At 37.2% G+C, this 11,880-nt stretch overlaps 1 protein-coding gene and 1 pseudogene across 1 annotated transcript in view; both read right to left on the reverse strand.

Moving 5' to 3' along the window:
- LOC123251382 (V-type proton ATPase subunit S1-like protein) overlaps window positions 1-5,968 on the reverse strand; it is a 28,807-nt gene extending 22,839 nt beyond the window's left edge. The window contains exons 1-2 of the mRNA XM_044680636.1: window positions 5,864-5,968; window positions 2,495-2,736 (exon numbers count right to left, since the gene is read on the reverse strand). Of these exons, the coding sequence (XP_044536571.1) occupies window positions 2,495-2,736; window positions 5,864-5,968 (347 nt within the window). The remainder of the gene's footprint in view (window positions 1-2,494; window positions 2,737-5,863) is intronic.
- Window positions 5,969-6,520: 552 nt separating this feature from the next.
- LOC123251393 lies at window positions 6,521-7,280 on the reverse strand (annotated as a pseudogene).
- Between the last annotated feature and the right edge of the window lie 4,600 nt (window positions 7,281-11,880).

Consider the following 11,880-nt stretch of genomic DNA (forward strand, 5'->3'; position numbering starts at 1 on the left):
ATTGGCTAAAATGAAAGAAGGGGAGAGTAATGAATGTTGGAGGGGATGTGGCAAAATTGGGACATTGATGCATTGCTGGTGGAGTTGTGAACTGATCCAACCATTCTGGCTGGCAATTTGGAATCATACTCAAAGGGCTCTAAAAGAATGCCTGCCCTTTGATCCAGCGATACCATTGCTGGGTGTGTACCCCAAAGAGATCATAGATAAACAGACTTGTACGAAAATATTTATAGCTGCGCTTTTTGTGGTGGCAAAAAACTGGAAAAGGAGGGTATGTCCTTCAATTGGGGAATGGCTGAACAAATTGTGGTATATGTTCATGGTGGAATACTATTGTGCTAAAGGGAATAATAAACTGGAAGAGTTCCAGGTGAACTGGAAAGACCTCCAGGAACTGATTGCAGAGCGAAAGGAGCAGAGCCAGAAGAACATTGTACACAGAAACTGATATACTGTGATAAAATCGAATGTAATGGGCTTCTGTACCAGCAGCAATACAGTGACCCAGGACAATTCTGAGGGATTTATGGTAAAGAACGCTACCCACATCCAGAGGAAGGACTGCAGGAGAGGAACCATATAAGAAAAACAGCTGCTTGAACGCAAGGGTTGGGGTGGACATGATCGAGGATGTGGACTCGAAACTACCACACCAATGCAACTACCAACAATTTGGAAATAGGTCTTGATCAAAGACACATGACAAAACCTGTGGAAATATGCATCAGCCATGGGTGGGGGGAGTGCAGGGGGTGAAGGGGAAAGTAGGAGCATGAATCATGTAACCACTTTAAAAATGAATATTAATAAATGGTTAAATTTTTTTAAAAAAAAGAATATCAAGGGAAATAATGAAAAAAAATGTGAAGGAAGGGGGCATAGCAGTTCCAGATATTAAACTCTACTATAAAGCAGCAGTCATCAAAACAATATGGGACTGGCTAAGAGATAGAAGGGAGGATCAGTGGAATAGACTTGGGGTTAATGACATCAGCAAGACAGTGTATGATAAACCCAAAGAGCCAAACTTTTGGGACATGAATCCACTATTTGACAAAAACTGCTGGGAAATTTGGAAAACAATATGGGAGAGATTAGGTTTAGATCAACATCTTAGGCCCTACACCAAGATAAATTCAGAATGGGTGAATGACTTGAATATAAAGTTAAGTGAACACAAAATAGTATACCTATCAGATCTCTGGGAAAGGAAAGATTTTAAAACCAAGCAAGAGTTAGAGAAAATTACAAAATGTAAATTAAATGGTTTTCATTATATTAAGCTAAAAAGCTTTTGTACAAACAAAAACAATGTAGTCAAAATCAGAAGGGAAACAACAAATTGGGAAAAAATCTTTATAACAAAAAACTGTGACAGGGGTCTAATTACTCAAATATACAAGGAGTTAAAGCAACTGTATAAAAAATCAAGCCATTCCCCAATTGATAAATGGGCAAGAGACATGAATAGGCAATTTTCAGGCAAAAGAAACCAAAAGTATCAATAAGCACATGAGAAAGTGTTCTAAATCTCTAATAATTAGAGAAATGCAAATCAAAACAACTCTGAGGTACCACCTCACACCTAGCAGATTGGCTGAGATGAAAGAAGGGGAGAGTAATGAATGCTGGAGGGGATGTGGCAAAATTGGGAAATTGATGCATTGCTGGTGGAGTTGTGAACTGATCCAACCATTCTGGCTGGCAATTTGGAATCATGCTCAAAGGGCTATAAAAGAATGCCTGCCCTTTGATCCAGAGATACCATTGTTGGGTTTGTACCCCAAAGAGATCATAGATAAACAGACTTGTACGAAAATATTTATAACTGCTTTTTGTGGTGGCAAAGAACTGGAAAAAGAGGGTATGCCCTTCAACTGGGGAATGGCTGAACAAATTGTGGTATATGCGGGTGATGGAATACTATTGTGCTAAAGGGAATAATAAACTAGAGAAGTTCCAGGCGAACTGGAGAGACCTCCAGGAACTGATGCAGAGCGATAGGAGCAGAGCCAGAAGAACATTGTACACAGAGACTGAAATACTTTGGTAAAATCGAATGCAATGGACTTCAGTACCAGCAGCAATGCAATGACCCAGGACAATTCTGAGGGATTTATGCTACCCACATTCAGAGGAAGAACTGCAGGAGAGGAAACATATAAGAAAAACAACTGCTTGAACACATGGGTTGAGGTGGACATGATTGGGGATGTAAACTCAAAACTACCACACCAATCCAACTATCAGCAATTTGGAAATAGGTCTTGATCAATGACACGTTAAAACCAGTGGAAATGTGCATTGGCCATGGGTGGGGGGAGAGCGGGGCGGGGGGGGGAGGTGTGAAGGGGAAAGTAGGAGCATGAATCATGTAACCATGTTAAAAATGAATATAAATAAATGTTTAAAAATTTTTAAAAAAGAAAAAGAAAAAAGAAAAGAAAATTCCTAAGCTCTAATGCCCCTAATGGGGAGATTTCATACTTACATGGCATTTTCATCGCTGCAGTTTGAATTGCCAACATCTACTCTTGCTTCTTTTCCAAAAGTTTTATCTGTGAGATCCAACAGAGGCTGATTTTTAAATTTAATTGTTATTCTCTTAGCCCAGAAGAGAATGCAAGGAGTTCCATTGACTGAGACATTAATGGGAATGAGATGGCTAGGGCTGAAGGTCTTCCAAAGTTCTCTCTCTTGATTTCCTTTTTTGATGAGATTGTAGTTGATACCCTAATTAGGCAAAAATTTTAAAGACATCCAAAACACAAGCTTAATTCTCCATGACAAAAAAAAAAAGGTTCTTTAGAAATAAAAAAGTTCAGAGAGCACATATAGTGATATTAGATCAACTAGATAACAAAAGAGCCATAACAAGGATTTTGGAGGACTTTTACACCTAGAGTTAGTACTGCAAACCAAAGGTACTCTCTTTGGAGAATTGGGGGGGGGGGGTATACATTGTAGAGATACAACACCTGAGACAAAAGCCTCCAGAATATCATGAAGCCTTTTGTGGGTCAGCTGCCAACCCATTCACCCCAGAGGAATCAGGTCATGTGGGATACTCCTCTTTAAATTCATTATTCTTGATATCTAGGTATTAAGATCAAGTGTCTCATTTTTAAGATACTGTCTAAAAAGACTGAATTCTTGGGGAACAGAGTCAGGAAATGGCTTTCTATAGAAGATATACATGCTTTTAAGAAGAAGACTGAAAGAGAACTTGGAGTCAAACTCATCCTCTCCCCCAAAAATTCACTCAAAATGTCATGCCTTGCATATACTCCTTCTTACACTGCCTCACAGCGTCCCTCTCTTTTAAGATGCAATTCAAAGGAGCAGCTAAGTAGCTCAGTGGATTGAGAGCCAGGCCTAGAAACAGGAAGCCCTAGGTTCAAATCTGCGCTCAGATACTTCCTAGCTGTGTGACCCTGGGCAAGTCACTTAATCCCCATTGCCTAGCCCTTACTATTCTTCTGCCTTGGAACCAATACACACTAATGATTCTAAGATGGAAGGTAAGAGTTTTAAAAAAAATAGATGCAATTTAAGCATCATATTTTTTTTACCCTTAATTTCGGTGCATTGTCTCATAGGTGGAAGATTGGTAAGGATGGGCAATGGGGGTCAAGTGACTTGCCCAGGGTCACACAGCTGGGAAGTGGCTGAGGCCGGGTTTGAACCTAGGACCTCCCGTCTCTAGGCCTGGCTCTCAATCCACTGAGCTACCCAGCTGCCCCCTAAGCATCATATTTTACATGAAGGCTTTTCTAGTCCCACCATTTCCTCATCCCACACTACTTTGTATTTACCTAGGAGTATATATTGTATCTATTAACTTTATATTAATGCTGTGTATGTCTTTGTCTCCCCCATTAGAACATAGGCTCTTTGGGGATATTGTTTCATTTTTTTATGCTTAGCACTGAGTTCAGTGCCTAGCACATAGTAGGCATTTTATAAACTCTAGTTGATTGAATTTTTGAAATCAGAGATAGAAGAAACCATAAAGATCTAAGAGTCAGTCTAATTCCTTGATTTACAAAGAAACTAAATTACCAGAAGGGACTAGGTGAAGTCATAGTGCAGAGAATCTGCAGGAGTCAGAAAGACCTGTGTTCAGCTTTAGATCCTCACTAGTTATATGACTGATCCTAAACAAGTCACTGAACCTCTATTTGCCTCAGCTTCCTCATTTTTAAAATGGAGATGATAATAGCACCTATCTCCCAGGATTGTTATAAGGATTAAATGAGACTGTAATTGCAAAGTGCTTTGCATAGTGCCTGGCAAAAAGTAAGCACTAGAGGAACTTTAGCTTTTTGTGATAAAGAGGAACTTTATTATTTTTGTAACTGAAAAACTTAAAAGCACAAATTCCAGAATCAAGATTGTTTTATGATATGTACTGAAACCACAATAAAAAAAAAAACAGAACAATCACAACCCAAGCAAAATTTTAGTTATCTTTCATCTCCCAAGGGCTTCCCCTTTATAACTGCTTGGGATAAAATGTTTCATTCTGTTTTTTCCCCCTTTTAAAAAAATCTCATCCCATAAACAGTACTTTCCATGTCTAAAAGAAGACCCTCCTCTCTTAAATAGACTACCCCCCACAAGTGAAAATATAAGGGTTTTAAGAACAAAAATGTTTGTGGCTATTAAGTTTCACAAATCAGATCTAAAATGATTAGCTATTTGGGGCAGCTGGGAAGCTCAGTGGATTGAGAGTCAGGCCTAGAGGCGGGAGGTCCTAGGTTCAAATCAGGCCTCAGACACTTCCCATCTGTGTGACCCTGGGCAAGTCACTTGACCCCCATTGCCCACCCTTACCACTCTTCCACCTAAGAACCAATACACAGAAGTTAAGGGTTTAAAAAAAATAAAATAAAATGATTAGCTATTCAATCTTGCAGGACAATTTTAGGATGATAAACATCTAATAGGTACTGAGAGATACAATAACAAAGTATAGAAAAATAAAGAGAATTTTAGAGTCAAGAAGGACCAAGAGTTACTAATATTTAGTGATTTAACCTTTGAAACCAAATAGGATATAAGAGTGTGCCTGAAAGCAACACTAACACGATGGCATAAAATACTGGTATTACAGAATTCAGTGACTGGAAAATTCTTCTGCAAAATAAATCAAACCATCCTAATTCCTTAGAATGTCAACTTTTAAATGGAGCACTTAATTACTCTCTGAAAGCCAACAGATTGAGCTCCATTACATTGATACAAGTTAGGAATATTGGTCTTGAAAAACTAGAAGTTATTCAGAAAGTAACAAAAAATTCAAGAAACACCAGCCTGGATACCAAAGCAAAGAGATGCAAAGTAAAGCTTGGAACGTGCTCACTAAATACCAGAAAGCTGACAGCCATACTCTTGGTCACTCAAAACCTTCTACAGGTTTCCTGGGTAGTTCTAAGTGGAGTGGATTACAGTGGTCCAAAGAGATCATAAAGGGATATCTGAACCCTATTTCCTATACTTGGGAACTGTGTTAAGTAGTAAAATTTTACTCTGATGACAGACAATATGGCATAGTAGATTGAACACACAGGACTGTCGGTCAGGAAGCACTGGGTTCAAATTCTACCTCTGACACTTAAATTCTTTGAGCTCAGTGATCTCATCAGTAATATGAGATGGTTGAATTCACTGATTTCTAGGGTCTGTTTAGTTTTAAATCTATTTTGCCAATGGTCTGCAGTGTGAGAAAAGTCACACTGAATTTCACACTGAGAACACAGCAATCACTGAAACTGAGTAATTAGTTGCTTTTAACAATAGAACTGAAATGTATTAAGTTTCACTTAAGAAAAGGCAGAATTTCCTGACACATCCATACCTGTGGAGTTGGCTTTAATTTAAAATTGGGGGTTGTCTTCACATCTCCATCATGCCACCGATCTGCCAAAGAAACAGTGCTATGAGGACAAAAGACAAATGCCATCATTGTATTACTGTACTGTACAAAGATGATATTATTGACTCTTAACAATACACTAAACCAGAACTATATATGTTCCCTTTTTACTTTTGACTAAGAATTTAGGAAACGTTTCACAAAAACCTAAACTTACAGAATCTCAGATATCTTCTAGTTCTCACCATATCTGAACACTAGAGGGAGAAGAACTGGTCTGTGATTTCATTAATGTGAAACTCTCAGAGGAGGAAAATCCTTTTGCCAATAAAAGTCAGTATCTTAGAGAGTTTCCTAGGGCATTGAGACATTAAATGATTTACTCAGGGTCAAAAAGCAAGTATATGTTCAAGGCAGGATTTGGGCCTGAGTCTTCCTGACTCTGACCTTTCATATCTGAACAGAATCCCAATTATTAGGAGGTTCCTAAAATTAACAGAAATATATTCATCACTTAGTATTAATTTTAAACAATCTCAACATCTATATTCCATAACGTCTATCACAGAGAATCATAGGGGTTTTTTTGAGTGAGAAGGAATCTTCAGTTTAATCTAAATTAATTCAGAGTATAATATTTTAATGACATTCAGTTATTTCCACTCTAATATATTTTGAGGACAGATCACTATATGACAAATTTGAATTCCATAAGTTAAGCAATTGTTTTTCAGAAAACTTTTCCTTTTCCTGATTGGATTGTTCATCTAGAGCAGTGGTTCCCAAACTTTTTTGGCCTACAGCCCCCTTTCCAGAAAAAATATTACTCAGCCCCCTGGAAATTAAATTTTTAAAAATTTTAATAGCAATTAATAGGAAAGATAAATGCACCTGTGGCCATCACAGCCCCCCTGGATCGCTGTAGCACCCGCCAGGAGGTGGTGGCGCCCACTTTGAGAATCACTTATCTAGAGAGATTCTTAGACAGTTCTTTAGTTCTTCAATTCCTTCTACTGTTTGTGCAGATATTGGGATAACATGCTGAAACTCTATGTTTTTCCCTGGAATTTCATCTTTTCCAAAGAGATTGGAAAAATCTTTAGGATTCTCTAGTTGGTTCACAAGTTCACTGAATTTGTCTTTTGCATCTGGGAAATCCATTTTATTAACTGCAAGTAAGGAAGGTTTCATCATAAGGTCCTCTTTGTATAGCTCTAGTTCCTTTGTAAATAATATTACAGTTTCAAAGGCTGAATTTAGTTTTTGAAGAAAGCTGAAATTCAGAGACATCAACAACAAAAAGAAACTGTTTGGTTCTTTCTATATGCTTGAGGAATTTATGTCCCATTCCTTTGTTCATATGTGCTCTTTCTATTGTGAATTGTCTATTGCGAATCATAGATTCACAATTCATAAACTGGAGGCTGCGAGTTGGCTCAGTGAATTGAGAGCCAGGCCTAGAGTTGGGAGAACCTGGGTTCAAATCTGACCTCAGATACTCTTAGCTGTGAGGCCCTGAACAAGTCATTTGTACTCCATTGCCTAGCCCTTACTACTTTTCTGCCCTGGAACCAAAACACAGTATTGATTCTAAGATGGAAAGCAAGGGTTTCAAAAAAAAATAATCATTCACGAGTGCAATCCCCATTCTTAACACTGCTTAAAACCAGATCAAAAGAATTCATGAATTTAAAAATTTTTTAATGTTAAAGAAATTTCTCTAACTCAGTTCTTATGAGAATTTAAAAGCCAGATTTTTCTGCTCTTAAATCTTTAGGTGGCAAGAAGTCATATTCTTGTATTAATTCTACTCTTATGGAAAGTTCCCCTCAATTAAGCCCAAAGTTTATATTATGCCTGTGGTAAAATCTCCTGGAAAAAAAAACAATTTACATTAACTGGTCTATGTTATTGTAATGAGAGAGAGTTATTCTATATCATATATATTCACTGTTTGACTTCATGCTAAACTAAATCTTTGGCATAATGAGGTGCTTTATAGGGAACTTTAATATAATTTAGTACATTAACCTATTAAAAAGCATCATATAAATGCACATGTAAGATCTGTATCAGTTTGCTTACCTTCTCAAGGAGGGGAAGGGGTAGAAAAGGAGGAAAGGTGAATGGGAAAGATGGAGAGAATTTGGAACTCAAATTTTTTAATGAATGTTGAAAATTGTATTTACATGTAATACAGAAAAATGAAATATTATTTTTTTAATGACAGAAACTTCATTACTTGAATTCCACTCATGGACATCAGCTAAAAGGTAGACAACTGAAGGGGTGCACTGGTACCTTCAAATATTAAAATAAGAGGTTTTCTACCACACAAACCACACATATCGGTTTAGAGCTGAGATCTCGTGGGTCATTTAATCCAATTTCTTTATTTTACAGATGAGGAAAACTCAAGCCTAGTGAAATTAAACAACTTGCCTTCCTCATTAGATAATTGGTCAAAATATATGACCAAACATTTAAATTCAAAAAAATCACAAACTATTAGCAACCATATAAGAGAATATTGCAAGTCACTAATAATAAGCTAAATTAAGTTAAGCCAACCCTAAAGCTTTACTCCACACCCACCAAACTGGTCAAAATGACAAGAGATGGAAATGGTCAATATTGGAAGGGTTATGCAAAGATAGGCACATTAGTGCATTACTGGTGGAAATGTGAATCAAGTATGGCCATTTTGAAAAATTACAAAGAACAAGCATGTCCTCAATGAATAAATGGGAGAAGATAACTCCCCTTATTCATTTGCAAAGCCCAGGAGATGGGGTTGTCCATGAGCATGGAATACTGAATATATTGAAATAATTTTTATCTTACTCTTTTTCTCAAAAAAAATTTTAAATTGTTAAAGTTTTCAAATCAAAACTTTTTTCTCCTTAAAATTCTATGGGGGGATTTTAAGTGGATTTGAAATAAAAAATATTGTGTAATCCAATTCCTCCTCCCCTCACCCTCATTTTATAGACAAATATACTGAAGTCCAAAGAGACAAAGAAATTATTTAACCAAGTTCCCATGACAAGTAAGTGGCATAGCTAGAGCTTGAACCTATGTCTTTAGATTCCAAGTCCATTGCTTTTCTCACACTTTCTAACTATCTTTGCCTCTTTACCTTCTGATGAAGAAGGTAGAACTTTACTGAGAAAGGGGAAAAAAGATAGGGGAAACAGAGAAGGAAGAAAAGTCAGGGAATAGGCAGGAAAATAGAGGGAGAACCAGAAATTTGAATGACATGGATAAAAGAATAAGGGGTAAGTATCTAAGAGAGGGGAGGGGGCAAGGGAAGGAGGGAGGAAGGAAGGAAGGAACAAACGAATGAACAAATGAAGGAATGAAGGAAGGAAGGAAGGAAAACATTTGTTAAGTACTTATTATGTGCCAGGCTCTGTGCTAAGCACTTGACAAATATTTTCTCATTTGATGTGAGGACATGGAAGGTAGATTTTTGTTACTCCCATTTTACATTTGAGGAAAATAAAGAAAATAACTTTCTCAGGGTCACATAACTAGCATATACCTGAGTTTGGGTCTTCCTGACTTCAGGCCCAGCACTCTACCTAGCTGGCTCTGGTCACAAAAGAAGAATAAAGGATAACAGAGAAGCAGTCCAGGTACTGCTTGGATACTAATGGACCCACTGAAAAATTGAAATGTGTAAGATGACAGGGGTCAATGACACTGAAGTCTCCCTAATCCCAGGTCTTTGGAGAAACACAGGCAGGCTTGACTGGAAGGGAGGGGCAGGAGCTTTTGGTGTACTCTTTCACCTACCCCCTCCCTCTAAGCAGTTGGAAGTCAGTTAACAGCTTGGTAATGGTGGATAATCTAGCTTGATAACTTCTGAGCCAAGATGGTAAGTGGGAAAAGGCTAAACTCCTTATGATGATATCTTTCTCTGTATTATTTCCCCACAGGATAGAATAGGTGAAGCTTGATGTCTTAGAAGCTCACTGGCTCAGAGGTTAGGATTAACTTCAGGTCCACTAGTAAGAGGAACTTGGCTTATGGAGGATGTGAGTATTTCTCCAAATTATCTGTATCCAGACCTTGTTCCTAGATGATAAGGGTTTAATGATATCAGGAAATGGGAAGGGGGAATATGGCTTAGGATTGATAGGTAAGGAGAAAGCTACCTAATACAGCTATGTCAAATAAGCAGACCCTCCCCCCAAAGGCAGAAATGTATCTAAAATGGCTGATCTCTTATCTAAGCCTCTAAATATTCTTTCTTTCTAAACCTAAATAGCTAAACTAAGGTAGACTGTGGTATTGCTTGAAGGTCTAACAAAAGTAAAACAGCTTTAGCTGTCAGAAACTGAATGGCTCTAGCAGCTACACAGATTGCCCCTCTGCTCAGATCTAAGAGCAAAGAGTCAGTACCAGGATCAGGACCAGGACCAGGACCCTGCAAGAAAGGTGACCTGGCTTTTTTATACCAGGACTCCAACTGCCTTTAACTGCCCCCATCTCTTAGAGTTCTGGGGGGCACCATGGAAATCTGTGCTGCAGCTTGAACCTCTCTCAACAATATGGATCCCACAAATGAGATTGAGAAAGACCAATGAAAATTAGTCTAAGTTCTCAATGATTTTTCATTCACATGCTCTTCTTCTGGAGAAACACACTGACATGTGATCTATGCTCTACCAACTTATATAAAGAGAGATGGCCTGGTACAATAAAACACATAGGATGTAGAGTCAAAGAGTGAATCTGGGTTCAAATATCAGCTCTGCTACTTATACTTGTGTGGTTTTTGAAGCATCGATTAATCTCTCTATGCTTCATCCATAAAGAGGATTGGACTAGATGATCTAATTATTCTAGCTTTAATTATCTCCTTTAAAATCTATTGATATGTTGGAAACCTGCAATGAAAACCTCCAATTTTTAGAATTTTTCTTTTGTTATTGTAAAAGTGTTACTCTGCTTTCATTTTTTAATTTTATTTTTTCTAACTAGCCCTTTATTCTCTCTCTCTCTCTCTCTCTCTCTCTCTCTCTCTCTCTCTCTCTCTCTCTCTCTCTTTCTCTTTCTCTCTCTCTCCCAAAGCTAACCCAGTTAAACCAAAAGGGAAAAAAAAGAAAGAAAATTCTCATAGCAAATATACATAGTCAAACAAAGAAAATTTCCCCATCAGCCACTGCTACTTTCAGACTCTTATTCTAAATAGTTTATAGATTTCAATATAATCTTGAGTGTTATAGTCATAAGATTTGGTATGACTGTGAGCCATGGAATGCTTCAGTCTCCAAAAAACTGAAATTAAAATGGAGAGGTATATGGTGGGCATGAATGGATTGCAATTATGCAGTAGGGAAAATGTAAGGGATTTCATCAGATATAAGCAGCAAAATGATAGGCCACTCAAACAGCAAGAACAAGGGATAAGTGATGGACATTCCATATGCTTTATTTATATTCACACAATAACAAGAGAATTCAAGAAAGTTATCCAGCATATTATGGCAAATTTATGCTAGGATTGAATAAAGTCAGTCAGGATGGACAGATATGAATGAGTCGCAAACTGCAAAATAAGATACCTATATCAAAAAGATTATAAATTCATTAATATATTGGAAGACTCTATGGTATAATAATATTTTGCTTTAAAGAAAATAAGAACATATATACATACACACCTTTTGTTTAGAATGATACACATTGAATGGTTATTTCAACATATTTGAAGAATATTTTCCTTTTGCCAAAGAAGACATGGGGACCTTCTAGGCGTTTTCTAGCTGTTTCTTATAAGCAACAGATTATGGGATTTTGTTTTTTTATCCAATCTGTAACTATCATTTTATTGGACTTGTTAGATTAAAATCTAGTTACAAAGAAATTCTGATTTCTTCTCTTAAGATAGGATAAGTGGTCTTTCTAAGTACCAAATCCTTTTCCATTATGCCCAACATAAGTTTTCCATCTCCCTCTATAGCAGTGGTGATGAAACTTATAGAGACTGA

This window comes from Gracilinanus agilis, chromosome 1, assembly GCF_016433145.1.
Source record: "Gracilinanus agilis isolate LMUSP501 chromosome 1, AgileGrace, whole genome shotgun sequence".
Taxonomy (NCBI): Eukaryota; Metazoa; Chordata; class Mammalia; order Didelphimorphia; family Didelphidae; genus Gracilinanus; species Gracilinanus agilis.